An 18118-nucleotide genomic window follows, 5' to 3' on the forward strand; every position below is an offset into this window, starting at 1 on the left:
AGACTGAGCCTGTCCTGCCATATTTGTCAGGGGTAGTGTTTTGTGTATTCACATGCAGATTTCTTATTACTGGTATGTATACTTTTTATGCCTCCGTTACGAAGTAGCCGGAGGCATTATGTTTTCTAGTTGTCCGTCCGTCCGTCCGTACGTCCCGTTCTCATGATCGCGTTATCTGAAGAACCGATTGATGGATTCCTGCCAAACTTTGGTCATGTATGTATCTTGCAGAGCCGATGAACTGAATAGATTTTGGGGTCACGAGGTCAAAGGTCAAAGGTCACAGGGCTCATTATGTATGCAAAAACTGCTCGTGATCGCGTTATCTCAAGAACCGATTGAAGGATTCCTGCCAAACTTAGGTCATGTATGTTACTTGCGAAGCCGATGAACTGATTAGATTTTGGGGTCATGAGGTCAAGGTCAAAGGTCATGCGGCTCATTATGTATGCAAAAATAGCTTGTGATCGCATTATCATTAGAACAGATTGATGGATTCCTGCCAAACTTAGATCATGTATGCATCTTGCAGAGCCAATGAACTGAGTAGATTCTTTGGTCATGAGGTCAAAGGTCAAAGGTCATGGGCTCATTATGTATGCAAAAATAGCTTGTGAACGCATTCTCATTAGAACTGACAGATGGATTACTATTTAACTCGGGACATCTTGCAGAGCCAATGAACTGAGTAGATGTTAGGGTCATGAGGTCAAAGATCAAAGGGTCATATATGTATATGAGAAATTGCTTGTAATCACAATATTCTGAGAACCTGTTAATGGATTACAATTGAACTTTAATTTGAAAAATTTCTTCTGTTTTGGTTTGTAAATTGCTCTATGACGGAGGCATCATTTCGACTGCGCGCAGTCGAAGTTCCATCTAGTTATCCAGGTTTTCTTCAGGTTTCAGCCCCACTCTCTCCCCCTTAATGAGAGATATAGTTTCCATCTAGACTCTCAGCAGCTGAAAAACGCTTTGCAGTAGCTGCATCAAAGACATGGAACAGCATCCCTCTTTCCATAAGGAAAATTACCTGTCTTGCCACCTTCAAAAGATCCCTCAAAACTCACCTTTTCCCCCAATGATCTATGTGATATACTTCCTGTACTGTACTTTCTTGTCCTCTTTACATATATTTGTATTTGTAAGCGCTATGGTACTTGTTGTTTTTAGCGCTCCTAAATATTCGATATTATTATTATTATTATTATTATCTAATATCCTTTTTCAATCTTTTTATTTCCTTATTTATCCAAATGTTCAAAGGGTCTAATAAGTGACAGATTTTTTAAAGTCTTCAAATCTCCATCACTTTTATCTTGGTGCATTGTATTTCTTGCATAGGGGGTGTAGCATGGCAAATACGGGTTAATGCCATCTATGACTTATTTTGGACAACTGCACGTAAACGAATGGACTCGATTTACTGTCAGCACGCACTTTTTCGCGTAAGCTACACGCACGCGAATACTGCGATCGCGCCGTCCGTAGTAGTATTACATTGTATACCTGATTGGCCCCGATTCAGGCCACGGGAAAGACACGTAGTCTTGTCCTGCTTCACCCCCTTTAACAAAAAGAAATGAATTCTCATTCTTATTATCATTTTTTATAGTTTAATTATAATTTTTTTGAAATTGTAAAGGCCCTTGAATTGTAAGGGCCTTTTGTTGATGAGAGTTGGGGGGGGGGGGCATTCCTAGTTCTTTGTTTCAGGAATATTAGGGGAAAATCAACATCTGCCCTTATGTATTTTGAGCTATGGATAAAGTGATATGTTGCCCTAAATCTGCTGGACGTTGTTAAAATTTGTTGGATTAAATGGCATAGTAGCTACTTGTTAATAAACTGGTCAATGTATAACCATTATCACTACCATGTATTAGGACAAAAATGTGCAATATTCACCATACAAAATAGCCAAGGTTTACAAGTGTACACTTTATCTAGTTGGTGCTTTTTTTGTGCATGTACATACTGCATGTAATTTACAGATTGTGTCAAGATAAGTAGCTTTTTGTTGTGTCGATAAATGGTATGTATAGCATAGAATTTATAACAATCATTCTATTTTCATGTACGTTTTTTCAACTATTGCATCTCTTTATAACCTAACATTATCTTGTCTGTGTCTAACCAGAAATCTTCATAATTAAGACTACTATATTGAAAAACCGCTTAGATGGCAAACTTTACCAACATTTCCGGTAAATATGGTTTTCTATACTGTCATTTTTATTTGATAAATGTTGGCACAATGACTGAAATCTTATTTAGAACAAAATATAATAATTATATGAATATGTGTTTGTTAAATTTCTTTATGTTTATGAAAGTGACTTTCTTGTACATATTGTTACATAGAAATGTATATCTTTGCTTTTTTTTAGGGTTAGGTGAAAAGGCTAACATGCAAGAATTTTGTAGCAGTTTAATGTTCTTTTGTACCCTTGTGTTGAAGAATGAATATTTATTTAAGAAGTACTATCAAATGTATCATAACTGTATGCGAATTGAATACATGTAAGTATATAATGTATGTTATTGAGTTATATTTCATAACATCTAGTTGAAAATTGATGCAGAATCAATTGCACGCAACGTACTATTGGTTAATTATTATTTTATGGAATTTCAATTGAGTAAAAGTATCATCAATTTGTTGAAGATGGGTAATTATCAACTAATATATTTTCTATATTTTCTAAAGTGATTAACCATTATGAAAAATACTTGTGAATAAAAGGCCAATTTGCATGTATTAGAAATAAGTTGTATGACACATCCATGAGTCATGTAATGTATTTCTACTAACTGAAACCATCCCATTGTACTTACATGAATGGCAAGGGATGTGACAAAACAAATAGCCAAGTTTAATTGAGATGTGAACAGAACTGATATTTCAAAAACATTTAGTTGAGCTATTCTATTTTAATGAATGTTATTAGCATTTCCCTTTCCCTAAATGTCTATACATGCTTTTGATTTGAAGATTTAGGTTCATTTTGATAAGGGGAAATTTTCTATACTAGTATATGTAGTTTATTTAGATTGGGGTTTCCTTGAGTTTCATACTTTGCCATCAGCAATTGTATTCACCTCGCAGTCCTAATTAGTTCTGTTAACACATTCTATCAATCATTTAGAATTTTTTCCATTAATTGATTATTGCAGATCAAAATTTAAATTCAAGTTTTTCTTTGTAAACAGAAAGGAGACATGGAATGGGAATGGTTACATCATAGAAATGAAGTTGTTTACAGTGCAACAAAAAGACACATATCAGTATGATTGTTACGTCGAGCTATACGTGTAATTGTAATGTAGATGAGGTATGAAATAAATATGCAGAAGAAAATACACTTTCAGTTCTTTTGCTGTATATGAAACATCTGACATTTGTTTACTGATTGGCAAATGTGACTTCATAGCAGTATTATTCCTCAAGGAACATTTGACTCTCAAGACTACAGGTTTTTTGAAAAGGGGCAAGCATAGTCGTGTTTCATTTTTTTGGGGGTAGAGGGGCTGTCATTCATAACCAGAAGGTATAATTTAATGTTCATTCTTTAAAGGAAAATCCAGCCTTAGTAGTAAACTACTCTAAAAAGAAGGCAAAAATTAGAGAAACAGATTGCTAGTAGCTTGAAAAAAATCGACAAAAATAAGAAAATTATGAGTTTTGGAAAGTTATAATACGTATGGTCACTTCAAATTGTCTTAAATGGTAGTGTCACTGTGAAGAAGTGCCAGACAATTTTCCAATTTGTTCCAGTTAAATTTTCATTTCATGACTAAAATTTTATTTTTTTAAAACATGATTAAGGATGGTCTTCTCTTTTTAAAGGACCTGTAATAATATGCTACCCACAATATATTTTAAGACATGGCCCAGGGAGAAAGTGCTTTGGAGAAAAACAGAAACTTATGATATTTTTATTAACAACAAACTGAAGGGTTGTTTATTAATTTGTCACAATAAATTGCGATTTTCATCGATACAATACAATACAATACAATAAAGTCATTTATATAGCGCTCTTACAAACTAACTGTTGTTTCAAACATCAACTTTCTTATGTTGGTCTGATTTATATTTCTGCATGAAATCAGTACAAGGGTTGGATTTCCCTTTAATCACCTAGAGTTGAAAAAACTCAAAGAAACATTGATAGTTCTGTCAATTTTCCCCCCATTTCATGCAAGTAATTATACTGTGAATGTTAAATAGCAATTAGCATATTTATTTATCTTGCCAATAATTGTCAATATGGTGTTAACAAAGCTTTGAAAGTAATAATGGTTGCTGCAATATAAGCACTCTGTTCCAGAATTTCCAATCCTGTACCACCTTGCCTTCTTGAATGTGTTTTGTGTGATTTATAGGAAGAGAAGAGATGGTTCAGAGAGATGAAATGCAGAGAGGCTGCTTTACCAGTCAATCGTGTGATGCAGCCACCTCTTAGGTCCCATATGTTATAAACACAGAGGCAGATTTTATTCGCAAGGTGCATACTCACATTATATTGTACATAATTATGTGAAATCAAATTTTAAGTTACTTCGCATACTGTGGCACCTTACACTGATGCACAGGATATCATCATCATCACAGGGATGTTACAAGGATTTCCCTTTTATTACCCAGAGTTTCAAAGACTTAAAGAAATGCTGAGGACCTGCTGAAGGGGATTACTAGCTGTTTCAAGGTTGAAGGTTACTAGCCAAGTGTGGGATGTCTATCTCAAAACACTCAATGCAGACATTCTCCTTCCAGGTGCAGAGCAGCCCTTACACAAAACTCGGTTCTTGATGCAGAGCCTGAGAAATTGTTAATTTTCACAAAAAACTGAGTGTTCATGTACATGAGCATATGATATCAAGCAAAGGCCCTTTAATATTTGTGTTCCCTTAGAAAATTCATTAAAAAGTTTATCGAAAACATCCTTCCTATGTACTAATGTAGGCCTATATGTGTGTTTGCCCGTCTGTATGTAAGTCTCTTTCTGCCCGTGTCTCGATCACCTCTCTCTCTCTCTCCTTCTCTTACTCCCCCTCTGTTTTCTCCATCTTTCACTCTTTCTCCATCTGTCTCCCTGTCCTATCTCTCTTTCCACATTCCCTTAGCTTTATCCTCCTTTCTCTGTTATCAATGTTCTCCCACTATTCTCTTCCTATAATACCCGTACCCATATATGTCTACATTTACCCCTCCCCCCCCCCCCTCACTCTCTCTCTCTCTCTCTCTCTCTCACTCTTTCTCTCTTTCCCTCCATCTCTCACTCTGCCTTCATGTTTCTTGCTACACCAATATCTTCATCTACTTATAAAACCAAATTATAGTCGAGCCTCATCCACTTACTCATGACCATGCAATTTCATTTTCGACATATTTTATTGGTAGGTCATGCATATTTCAACAATATAAATAAATTGTACAAATATTACCAACTAATGTGAACTTTGTTAATAAAAAAATATATTACTGGTACCGGTACATACAATTGTACATGATTGAGTTCAGCAATACATATAACATCTATGATAAAGTTCTACAAACATAAATAATCACTACATGTAGCACTCCCACTGTTGCTGTATTACCAAGGAGCTCTTTAACTTTACAATCTTACTAACACATGTCTTATTAATTCTTTCTGTTCATATAGTTATACAGATCTCATATTTCAAGAATTCACAACTTCTGTACTATTAGTCCGATTTATTTCAAAATTGTCCCTTTCTGTTTATCTTATTTTTTCTACTTTCACACAAATGAATTCATTACAAAGGTTGGAAGAACAGTTTGAACATCACAAAACAAAGCAAAGAAAAATGGCAACTTTGTTCATAATTTTGTTTAGTGGTAACAGTACATACAATTGTACATGATTTAGTTAAGCAATACACATAACATGTATGATACAAACAGAAATATTCAAAATTGTCCCTTTCTGTTTATCTTATTTTTTCTACTTTCACACAAATGAATTCATTACAAAGGTTGGAAGAACAGTTTGAACATCACAAAACAAAGCAAAGAAAAATGGCAACTTTGTTCATAATTTTGTTTAGTGGTAACAGTACATACAATTGTACATGATTTAGTTAAGCAATACACATAACATGTATGATACAAACAGAAATATTACTACACTGTATTACCAAGGAGCTCTTCAACTTAACAAGTCCTTGGCATTACTATCTACTAGTACATGTTCTACTCTAATCACCCTACTAGTGTTGAATTGCCATTTGGTCCACAGGCAGTTCATCTACTATCCAATTAGTCTATTCCCATATGGTCTACACCCAGCCCGTCTACTATCCACATGTTCTAATAATCATTTCATCTACATGTACTTATTGTTTGGTCTAATGACCATTTAGGCCAATAGTCATTTGGTCTAATTTCCATATGGTCACATCTCCAATTAGTCTAATGATCATGCATGCATGCATTTGATGATTATTGGTATTTATGATTAAATGATTATTAGACCATATGGACAGTAGACAAAATGGGAATTAGACCAACCAGAAATTAAGCTACCGGTAAATGAGTGATAGACCAAATGACTATTAGCTAAGTAGTTATTAGACCAAATGATAAATAGAAGAAATGATTATTAGACCCTGTGGATAGTAGACGGGCTGGGAATAGACCATACAGGAATAGACCAATTGGGTAGTAGACGAACTGGTTGTAGACTAAACGGCAATAAACCATATGTTTTTACACTCTAACATTTTTTTTCTTTTCCACAAACAATTCATCCTCATTTTACACTTTCAAGGTTGCCCTTGAGCAAACATCTGTGTTTTATTTCAAAGATGTTTAATACTGTCTAGAAATCGTTTTACACACCGGCCATCACAACTTTTCATTTTGGTTATCAGCATACTTTTGTTAACAAAATATAGCATTTTTGAACAGAACATAACAAAACACCTCCCAATACAAATTTGAAAATACAAAATTCAAGGTAGTCTGTAAAAGAAAAGTTAATAGCAAATGGCTCAAAACACACTTAACTATAATTGGCAAGATGTCATTGAGGTATCTGGCACATGTCTAAATATATTACAGTTACTATTACCGATTGTTTTCGACATTGGAAAAAAGAAAAAAAATCGACCTTCAATCAGCCTAATACTTCTTTTAAATCTAGCTGGAATTTCAGAAGTTGACCTCTGTAACCTTTGATCTAGTTACTCCAAAATTTAATCAGATTGTCTTCCTATGGTGGTACATAATATCATAAAGTGTGAGCTTAATATCTCTAGTGGTTCTTGAGATATCGGGATAACAAGGCATATCTAGATTGTGAGAAATTGACCTCCGTGACCTTTGATCTAATAACCCAAAATCTGATCAGATCGTCTTCCTATGGTAATATGTACATGTTGTGTCATAAAGTTTGAGCCTCATTATCTCCAGTGGTTCTTGAAATATCGCAATTACGAGGCTAATACCTGGAATTTCATAAGTATACCTCTGACCTTTGACCTTCGGTCTAGTAGTTACTCCAAAATCTAATCAGATTGTGTTCCTATAGTGATACATTTAAGGTTCATATCTCTAGTGGTTCTTGAGTTATCAGCATAGCAATAAAGCAATTTAAGCGAGACGGACGTACAGAGTACTACAGACGGACGACTAAAAAAAGGGCAGAGGTATAAAAATATTTGATAATGAAAACATTGCTATTCAGAATACTGTTGCCTTCGTTTGATCGCAATTACTAGGCACTAGCTAGCCATAACCTGACTAAATTAGTTCATAAGAATACTCATTTACATTGTGCTACATACCAGTAGTACTTTGGCTTCATTTGGTGTATCATTAAAGTACAAGTCCACTCCAGAAATAACTTACTTTCAATAGAAGCAGAAAAATCAGACAAGCCAATCAAAAAAGTTTGAGTAAAATCGGATAGTCTAACTAATAAGAAAGTTATAAATTTTTGAAAAAGTATGAAAAACTATGGAACAATGGAAATCAATACACAAATTACCAATTTGGTTATCAGTTTGTGACGTCATGTCCTAACTATGGGTATCAATTGCTTTATATATTTGTATTCATTAAGTTCCCTTTTTATCCCCCCCCCCCCCCCCCCAAAAAAAAAAAAAAAAAAAAAAAAATTGATTTCCCCTTGCCTTTGCCCAGGTTATATGATTTGTATCATATTGCGGGCATGACATTTCACAAATTCTGTTAAGAACTTTGAAGAATTGATACTATTTTCTCAATATTGTATGTTCATAATTATTGGTTCTTATATAAATAGTTTATAAAAATTCACATTTTTCATGATTTAACTGAAGCAAAAAATTACTCTATATTAGTGCATCCACACAAAAACACTTTACTATCAATATATATATCAATGGATAGTGTGGCAATGACGTCACAGACACATGAGTGAGTTGCCAATTTGTCTTGTGATTTTCAAAGTTTTTCATGTCATTTAAAAATTCATAACCTTCTAATTAGTTATCTGATTTTGCTCAAACTTTTTTTGATTGGTTTGTCCGATTTTTCTGCTTCTATTACAAGTAAGTTATTTTTTAAGTGGACTTGCCCTTTAAAGAAAAATCAACCTTGATAAAAAGTTGATAGCAAATTACTCTGAAAGAAAGCAAAAGCAAATTGGGTAACCCAGGAGCATCTTCATTTTAGGGGAACTATAATAATAAACTACCCTTACCATATTTTTGGAGGAGTGGCCCAAAGGAGAAGGTGCTCGGTAGAAAGACGCAAATTAATTATAGTTTTGGACACGACAAACAGGAGATGTCCATGACTGTACCTCAGAATCCACTCACCAAATTGCCAATTTGAGATTTGCACTGATATAGTATTTATGATTTAATATTGCAAACTTTATAACTTTCTCATATGTCCAATTTATTTCAAATGTTCGCCATTCTCTTACTCTTATCGAACTTAATTACAAAATTTTAATTGCCTATTATTAAAGAACTATTCAATGCTTAACAAAACATTGCATAGTCAGTCAAAATCAGCACCATCAACTATAAACAATGCTCTCATCCATGCTCACAATACTGAGTTTACGACTACTGCAACCTAACTTATTCTCTTCCCCATCCCCATTGACCTTTGACATTGAACTTTGACCCGTCATTGACCTAGTGATCATTCGTGCAGGTTGGTGAACCTCGGCAGTGGTGCTGATCTGTGTAGGAGAGTGAGCCTTCAAGATCTCTACCCTTGTCTTCTTGATCCCAGAAGTCAGTCTGACTCGCTTAGAATTCCCGTAAGAACTGCTGCCACTTTTGGATGCGGGGGTGGTCGGTGCGGTGGTGGAAGACTCAATAATACTTGCCAGAGGTACTCCAGAAATGACTACAATTTATGAGATATAGAAGGGAAATAAGTCTATGACCACATTTTGACTGAAATATAATAACTTGCCAAAATCTTATAGTTATAATTATTCAGAGGATATGAGTTTTTATTCATATTTGAAAACCAGAGCTCTTTTTCATCAAAAGCAAATAGAATCTTTAAAATGAGAAAAACAATTTTATCTTTAAATCATTGATGGAAAAGTAATTGATGTATGAAAAAGACAGCATGCATACTTGCAACCAAAGCTTCATTGACATTGAACTTTGACCTGATATTGACCTACATGTTCTGTAGATCATTCGTGCAGTGGTTTTTAGTAGCAAAACAAGCACTAATATTTATTCAAATTCACACGTTTATACAAAAGACCTAACTTTTTACTTAAATTGGTATTCTGAGAATCATTATAACAAGATTTTAACCTAAACAAGTTTTATAAGCATAATTTTATTTCTAAAATATATTTAAAATAAAATCGGTATGTCGATATCAGATTTTATCTTTCGTTTTATCTCGTGACCCATTACAGTTAAATTATGCATCAACCTTCCCCATTTATACAGACGGTAATCCTTACAGCATGCACAACTAAAAAGGTCAGTTTTTATTAAATAATTCGTCATACTAGACACTAGACAGTCATTTTTGTCTACTTATAATGGTGTTCAAAAGCCTCTGAAACTACCTCAGTAATTTTTGAAAGAGATCCTACCAAAAGTGTATTTGTGCTTGAAGCACCCATTGTGCATTTTTTCAAAATAAGCAGTTATGCTCTCTTGATCTAAAGACCCGCAGAGAGTGATTCTATGGGTTGAACATGAAGAGAGTGAAATGTAACAATAACTCTTATTGTTTATCACAATATAAATGGACGTGTCTCGGTGAGATAAAACCTTACTAAAATAATTATCAAAATACTGATTTAAAAAAGATTTCAAGGGTATTTTTCCTGGGACATAGAGCTTCATGTAATCTTGTTAAAAAACCTGCTCTTAGCTAGAGAGATTCGCTTCACAAACCTGAATCATTACTTGAAGTCTGTTGTCCAGTGTTGGTAATCTGGGTGCTGTGCTGATTGAACTTTCCTCTCAATGCAGAAGTGTAACTCAGGTCAGTGATGCTTCCGCTGATGCTAAGATGTCGTGACTCCCTGCGCTTAGCCAGGATGTTATCATCATCACGCCAGGCCCACTGTAGCTTTAGCGACCTCGCACAAAACATCCCAAGAACTTCATTTCGCACTGTCTTGTTCCAGATTGCATAAATCATCGGGTTGAAGATAAGGCTACAGTATGCTAGCCACATGGCCCCAGCTTCTAACCAATTTGCTATAAGCTCATCACCGAGCACAGTCTCGTAGACCAGTTCAATTATAAATGGACACCATATGATCAATAATGCACTGACTGTGACTAGCACTGTTCGGATCGCTTTGGTTGGTGAGTTCATTCTGATGTTTACCAGGAGGGATGTCCTACGTGAACGCCTCCGGGTCATCATCTTTATCGCTTCCTCCGCAACAATATTTCCATGGCTGACCCTTCGAGATGATCTCCTAGCAACCTTGAGGATATGACCATAGCAGAAGCACATCAGGATTAGAGGGAAGATGGTTGTCATTATTGCATAGAATCCTGAAAATGATTTGTCATAGTGCCAGTCCACCATACATGCTGATTTTGCGACCCGAAAGCTGTACCTTGACCAACCAAACGAGGGAGGTAGAGTGCATATAAGTGCTAGGATCCAAACGCATACTATAAGGTGAGTCGTGTAGTTGGAAGTCATTTTCAGGGGGTACATCATGGGCTGAACAATGGCATAGTATCTGAAAGAAGAAGCAAAACATGCAAAATTATGTTTCAGATATGGTTTCAAAAGTGGTTTCAAAAGTGGTTTCCTGCATTGCAGTTCCTATAAATAGAACCAAGATAAATTATACACTGTGGCCTGAAGTCCTTTCACTGAATGCCCTTAAAGTAAATAAAGAAATTATATTATTCAGACATTTCTGAACAGTCCAAATCAAAAGAATGTTTGAAATTCCATCCTATGTTGTTTACTGCCCACAATCTACAACTAAGTACAGCTTAGCTGAAAGCATTGAAAACAGGATTGACTAAACCATACAGTCACTCCCCACCTAAACTCTTCTACATATATCTCCCTTTACAAAATTTTCTATCAAACTCAATAAAATTGCAACATTTGTTTTCAAATTCATGCAATTTCTCATCATGATGATATCTGATTTCAAAATGAACCTATGCTTTAAATGGCAGATTGAAGAGTTCATTAACTCCCCAAACTGGATTAGAATCACTTTACCTGTCCAAGGTAATGAGTGCCACGTTAAAGAGGGAACCAGTGAGTGTACACAGTGAGATGAAGCCCATTAGGTTACACATCACCACGCCAAAGATCCACTCCCGAAGCACACAGGCTACAAGGTTGAAGGGCAACACTGTGAACGACATCACCGCGCTAGCGATTGTCATACTGTAGACAAATTGGTTGCTTGGATTCTGGAGGTAAGTCTTTTTGTGGATGGTGTAGATGATGATCGTGTTCAGAGCACCAGCTACAACGGCTATCAGAGCCAGGGTGACTGCCTCCAAGATGATAGTCCATTGTGGTGTTATATATGCAACATCAGCATCATCTGGTAAAGATGCTGTGGTGCTCACCAGATCTGAGGTATAGAGAACTGTGCCATCCATTTCTCCAACACAGAATAGTGGCACATGTGGTCTGGGAAATCTCAGCTCATCTGCAAGCCAGCAGGAATCCTAACTCATCTCCAACTCATCTCTGACTAAGGCTTGGGATTAGTCTCAAGGGAACAACCTAATCATAGAAAATAGAAATGCTACAGGTGAGTGTAATTGTAATAGATTTTTTCTAGATGCTTATCATCTGGGGACAGGACTTTAACGTCATAAGACACAACCTCAGGATCGAACAGAACCTTGCAGTACACACCAATATGCTAGATGATCAACTTTTTCTGATCGATTCCACTCCGTTTCTTTCACAATGCAATTGCGATATGACCAGAACTCAGCTTTATCTTTAACTTAAGTGCGGGCGACAAGGATTAATGACCACCATGATTACCGACTAGCGCCTTTTAGCGTCTGTGTCTCGGGAAAGCCGACAGTTACCCAATATATCTGATATCTGTCTGAATAAACTGTTAATAAGTGTTAGTTACTGTTACTGTTAGTTACCTGTATTACTCACTCCAGATCCCGCCCCCCCCCCCCCCACTCAGTGTTATTTAGGGTACGCATATGCGTGTTCCCAGCCCCCCCCCCCCCCCTTTCAGCATAAGTCTGGTGTGTAAAGTTAATACGGGTAGACTTTTTTCTTTTGTTATGAGCCGGAGATTTTGGGAACAAGTTAATGCCAGAGTGTAGGTATGTAACAAAAAAATTAAATCCCAGAATTCAAGCTCTTGCTTTATAGTTATACCATCAAACAGAGCTTGATAAGACCTTTTTTTTTTTATTCCTCATTCATCCTAATACTAGCCCCAGTAATAAGAAAGTTATACCAATTTTAAATGCCCGTAAATCATGTATTTAATCAGTTAATTGCTTTGTTTTCCTTAGTTTTTAAAACAAAAGTTGTGACCTCAAATGTGACCGAAAGATTCTATTTTATTACAAAAAATTGCCAAAAAATGTATGTAAATACGCGAAAACCGCTAATTGGGCCATAATTTTTGCATGACATTTCACATTCCTCATTAAAAAAAACATATTTCTCATCCATAGATTTCGCTGAAATTTCACCAAAAGAAAATTCACGTTAAACAATCATCCTGAATGCGGGATCAGGGTACAGAATGGTACTAAACACAGCTCTTGTGAAACAGCTACAGTGCAGCAAAACAAATAGACCGAAAGCTTCAGTCTCTCTAATCGTCGGTTGTTCCACCGAGACTACGTCTGGCTCCACTAGACCTCCGATTATAGATTGTATTGGGGAATGACAACAAATGTCAGTTTTATTAAAGAAATGACCCAAATCAGATGGTTATTGCCGTCTACAAAACAAACTGCCGAAAACATAAATCATAGAAAGTTTAGAATGAAAGATAACAATGTCATTCTTCTCTTCCAATAGGAATCATAAAACGAAAATCTAATCAGCCCATCAAAAGATCGCATTTGCGTAGGCTATCCAAATGGGTCTCCAAATAGTGCATAACAGCCCCATGCCAGAAACCTTATTCTGTTCATGGCGAAAGCGCACACATTGCATTGTAAGGTAGGTAGATCTACCTTACAATGCAATGTAAATGCAATGCAATGCAATGCGATGTACATAGCTAGTGAGAGTGTTACTAAATTTAGCGTTAGCGTTGGCTTAGCTAGCACGTCCAGTAAGTTAGTGTTAGTTGTTACTCAGCTCAGTCTTCAATTTCATGTCATGAAATACATATTCTGCAGGATATTTGTAAAGTCGTTCATAAATCAAGCTTACATTATGCTAAAGTCAAGGAAGGTGCTCATTCTGGACGTGATACATTCCGTTGGTATGTGTGTTTGTACGTACGCGTCGCGGCACCCAGAACAACTGAAGTGACAATCCACGTGTGTGGGCCAAATGAAAACAACCTCGTTCTAAAAATGTATCATTGAAACGAAAAAAGATTTCATGAATAGACATGTTAATTAATCTATCTTTTGAAATAAATAAATAAACAAGTAAAAAATATATTTTTAAAGAAGTTTTTAGTATTTATATTTGATTTTATCACTTAATATACAAATTATTGATCATTAAATTGATATTAGGGGGACCACCCAAGTAAGGACTGATACTGCGCATGCTCTGAGCATCTGAATTCCGTCGTCTGCTCAGGCTCATTTATTTTGGAGTTGTTACTACGAGTCACCCCCCCCCCCCTCCCTCCCCCCCCCCCCTTCTCCCCCTTCTCTCTCTCTCTCTCTCTCTCTCTCTCTCTCTCTCTCTCTCTCTCTCTCTCTCTCTCTCTCTCTTTCTCTCTCTCTCTCTCTCTCTCTCTCTCTCTCTCTCTCTCTCTCTCTCTCATTAGATATTAGACGCATAAAATGTTTAAACAACAAACGAATAATAGGGTGTAAAACACTTTTTTTTTTGGGGGGGGGGGTCCAATTTGTAAAGAATTATTTAGCAGCGAATCATCCAGCCGTTGAATATGCGGGGGGGGGGGAGAAACACTTTTTTGTTTGCCCAGAGGGATCGAGGGGGCGCTTTACTTTTTTGTCTAAAAAAGGTAAAAATTTGCCTTACCATCTTATCTTTTTACCAGTTTGTTTGCTAGGGGAGACGCCCCCTCCCCGTGGATCCGCGCCCGTATCTACCCCCAGAATCTTCTCACCGGTACCAGAGTTGCCGAGGCCAATTGTGCAACGCACCGCCCCCCTCCTCCCCCCCCCCCCCCCCCCCCAATAGTTGATTTAGGGTACACGTACATACATGTTCCCTCCTTTTGAAAGCACCCCCCAAGTCCGGTGTGTATTTGATCTCAGACGAAGGGTTGGGTTTTTATCAAATTAGTAGAATACAGACAAAAGCATATGAGGCAGTATAAGTGATTCCGTCACAAAATCACTCCAAATAACTGACTTTGCCAGAAGAGCAATCTCACAGAGTGGTTTTGTCACAAAATCAATCTCACAGAGTGATTTTGTCACGAAATCAATCTCACAGAGTGGTTTTGTCACGAAATCAATCTCACAGAGTGATTTTGTCACGAAATCAATCTCACAGAGTGATTTTGTCACGAAATCAATCTCACAGAGTGATTTTGTCACGAAATCAATCTCACAGAGTGGTTTTGTTACGAATTAATAATAATATTAATTAAAATGTTTTTGTACAGCAAAATTGCACGTCTCTATTAATATTATGCGCTTGCAGAATATAAATCCGAAGGAGTGAAAATGGTGCACTGGGTTGATAATTGTGAGATTTTGCAATGAGCTAAATAAATATGTTTTCAAATCACTTCTGACATTTTCCTATGTTTCTATATTTCTAAGTTATTCCATCAAGTTATTCCAAGGGGGGCCTACACCCTACAAACTCTGCTTTTTTATTTGGCCCTTCTTCCCTTTCAATTCATGTTTATTTGTATAATGTATTGTATTGTGCAAATTGATCTATATGAATATGTTAAAATGTACCATCATTGTAAATATGAACAATTGAAAGAGGAAAAATAAATGAATTGAAATAAGTGAAATTGAATTGAACAGTGTCTGCATATGAAAATTACCATTATGATTATTCTGGTTTATACTGTATTAACATCTCAATGCAAACTGATGGAAAAATTGATAAATTAAATAAAGTACTTAAACCGAATACTGGACTGGATAGGTAACCAATGTAAATTTATTATTTAGGTTTCTTTGTTCGTTTTACGAGTCAAGCTGCTGAATTTTGAATAAGCTGTTACATTTGAATTTCATATGACGGAAGACAAAAAAAGCAAACTATTACAAAAATCCAAATCAATCTCAAAGAGTGATTTTGTCCACGGAATCTAACCCGCGTATATTGCAGATCTGTCCACTGAGATTACTGATCTGTACTGAACTATATGTATACCTCCAATGTTTACATACTGTACAAAAAAATTGAGTCTAAGTATTATGTTAGCCAGTCTTTTGCTTTACAATTTCATATCGATCTACAAATACCCAAACGTTTTTCAATTTGGCATGGCCTCAAAGGGGGGGGGGGGGGGGGGGGGGGGTAGGAGGCAGGATAAAAGATATAGATGTACTTTACAACACTCATTTTGAAGACCAACATAGAGTAAATTAGACTAATCAAAATTATAATCAGGCATTGCAACATTATAATGAAGGGGAAGGGGAGAGATGGAAAGATAGAAAGATAGAAAAAGGGCTGGTTTAGCTCTAATATTCTGGAGTTTATACATGAGTTTCGGTCAATGAAACCACTTGGCTTCTGAAAATCTATTACCCAAAGAGCAGGGCCGTAGCCAGAGTTTGATGGTTTTTTTTTTTTTTTTTTTTTTTTTTTTTTTGGGGGGGGGGGGGGCACTTACATGTAATTGATCGACGTCCTGGGGAGGGCACTTACATGTAATTGATCGACGTCCTGGGGAGGGGTCTAAAAACGTTCAACCGGTCTTGGAATTTTTTTAGGGGGGGGCACGTGCCCCCCGTGCCCCAAAACATGTATCTCCCATCTGAGATCAACAAAATTAAGTTCCGGTTTGATATACGTATACGTAAACTGACCCATTTTATATATTATTTTTAAGTATCGAGAGAATCAATTCATTTTTTTCAAGTTGGGGGCAAAACAGACACCTCAGAGAGGCGGGTAGGTAGCATGAAGACAGAGAAAGGGGAGAAGTTAGATATTAAGCAGAGAGAGAAAGAGAAAGAGAGAGAGAGAGAGAGGGAGAGTGAGAGAGCAGGCGCGGATCCAGGATTTCTTAGGGGAGGGGGCCCAACTTTTTTTTTTTTTGCTCCCGAAATTTGAAAATCGCGCCGGCCGAAAAGTCGCTCAGTGGGGGGGGGGGGGGGGGGGGGGGGGGGGTGAGAGAGAGAGAAATGTTGTTATTATTATTATTATTATCTTTAATAAGTAATTATTTTATTTTCTTATCTGTCGGTAAATAGTACTATTTTAACTTATTAATTTTGTACATGTCTGTAAGGGACCCCACTGGAAATAAGCTCTCGAGCTTTCGTGGGTTATCCTGTTCAATCTGACTTATTTTTGATCTGGTATTATTGTATATTGTAGTATGTTGGAAGCTTGTCGATTAAAAATCAATCAATCAATCAATCGGAGAGAGAGAGAAAGATATCCTATAATAAAAACGCCGTCTACGGTAACTTTAAGAACAACTTGTAGATCTACTCCATCAATTGCAAGTGCAGGCTAGGTAAGATCAATCCCCCCTTTTACAAATTATTATTATTTGTACCAGTAGAACTATTGATTATTCAAAGCCCACTCAATTATAATTTGATAAACAGGTAGAGGGTCTAGACCTAGGCCTAACCCATTATAGATCTGTTTAACGTCTTGCTGGCCGGTGCATGCAGTGCTGAGTCCACTGCATATGGTACGGAGCTCGGCCGGCCCCGCCGGCTCTGGGCACCGCTGGGGCTGGGCAGGGCATCGGCATGATGATTGGGGCTTTTGGGGGTCGTGTGTCTGGAGTCTCCGGATACTGCGCGCTTACGCCTTGACAAACTGTCTTGAGAGTAGAGACAGTCACCTAATTAGGAAAGAGTCTGTCAATCATATATTGACCATGTGCCTCTAGATAGACTTCTGTTTATTAACATATTTTTGTAGGGGTTGTCTCCCCCTCTAATTTTATCGTTGATGACTCTTGACGGTTGACCTCTCACACTTTGTCTGCACGAATCCGGGCTAATCGCCGAAGGTCACAATCTCAGAATTTTTTCTTCATAGCTTCACAAATATACAAACCCATCTTAAATGGTATCTGTATTTGTTGTAAATTAACCAGCCACAGTTAAATGATGATAGGTTTAATCATTGGTTCAGCACATTATTATCAGATGAGACCTAGACTATATATCTTTCTTTCAAAGGAAAGAAGATCAAGCTACACTTCAGTAGAGGAACAGCTTACATGTACATATGTATTCATAGTTCGTTACTCATTGAGTGAATTCAAGTACGGTGTTAGTGTTTGGAGCGTGGAAAGGCTGCTGA

At 36.7% G+C, this 18118-nt stretch overlaps 2 protein-coding genes across 3 annotated transcripts in view; one reads left to right on the forward strand and one right to left on the reverse strand.

The window, feature by feature from the left end:
* Positions 1-8543: 8543 nt before the first annotated feature.
* On the reverse strand, positions 8544-14011 carry LOC577094 (G-protein coupled receptor 161). The gene is made up of 4 exons (XM_777346.5): positions 13880-14011; positions 11717-12235; positions 10408-11216; positions 8544-9382 (listed from the first exon to the last, which is right to left on the reverse strand). Exons 2-4 carry the CDS (start codon positions 12106-12108, stop codon positions 9045-9047), a joined length of 1539 nt encoding a protein of 512 aa, XP_782439.4. The 5' UTR covers positions 12109-12235; positions 13880-14011; the 3' UTR covers positions 8544-9044.
* Positions 14012-17257: 3246 nt separating this feature from the next.
* The window catches only part of LOC577149 (methionine--tRNA ligase, mitochondrial), a 34080-nt gene continuing 33219 nt past the window's right edge, over positions 17258-18118 (forward strand). For both annotated transcript variants that reach the window (XM_030981652.1, XM_030981653.1), the window contains exon 1: positions 17258-17312. The gene's annotated coding sequence lies outside the window, so the exon portion shown is untranslated. The remainder of the gene's footprint in view (positions 17313-18118) is intronic.

Source organism: Strongylocentrotus purpuratus, unplaced genomic scaffold (genome assembly GCF_000002235.5).
Source record: "Strongylocentrotus purpuratus isolate Spur 01 unplaced genomic scaffold, Spur_5.0 spur5_scaffold_12, whole genome shotgun sequence".
NCBI classification, from domain to species: Eukaryota; Metazoa; Echinodermata; class Echinoidea; order Camarodonta; family Strongylocentrotidae; genus Strongylocentrotus; species Strongylocentrotus purpuratus.

Bases quoted from the DNA above. Each gene is read 5' to 3' on its own strand.
- LOC577094 (XM_777346.5), bottom strand. From the start codon at position 12,108: ATGGATGGCACAGTTCTCTATACCTCAGATCTGGTGAGCACCACAGCA. The intron at 11,217-11,716 runs GTAAAGTGATTC...TTCTTCTTTCAG, and splicing joins GCACTCATTACCTTGGACAG to ATACTATGCCATTGTTCAGC. The intron at 9,383-10,407 runs GTTTGTGAAGCG...CATAAATTGTAG, and splicing joins GACTTCAAGTAATGATTCAG to TCATTTCTGGAGTACCTCTG.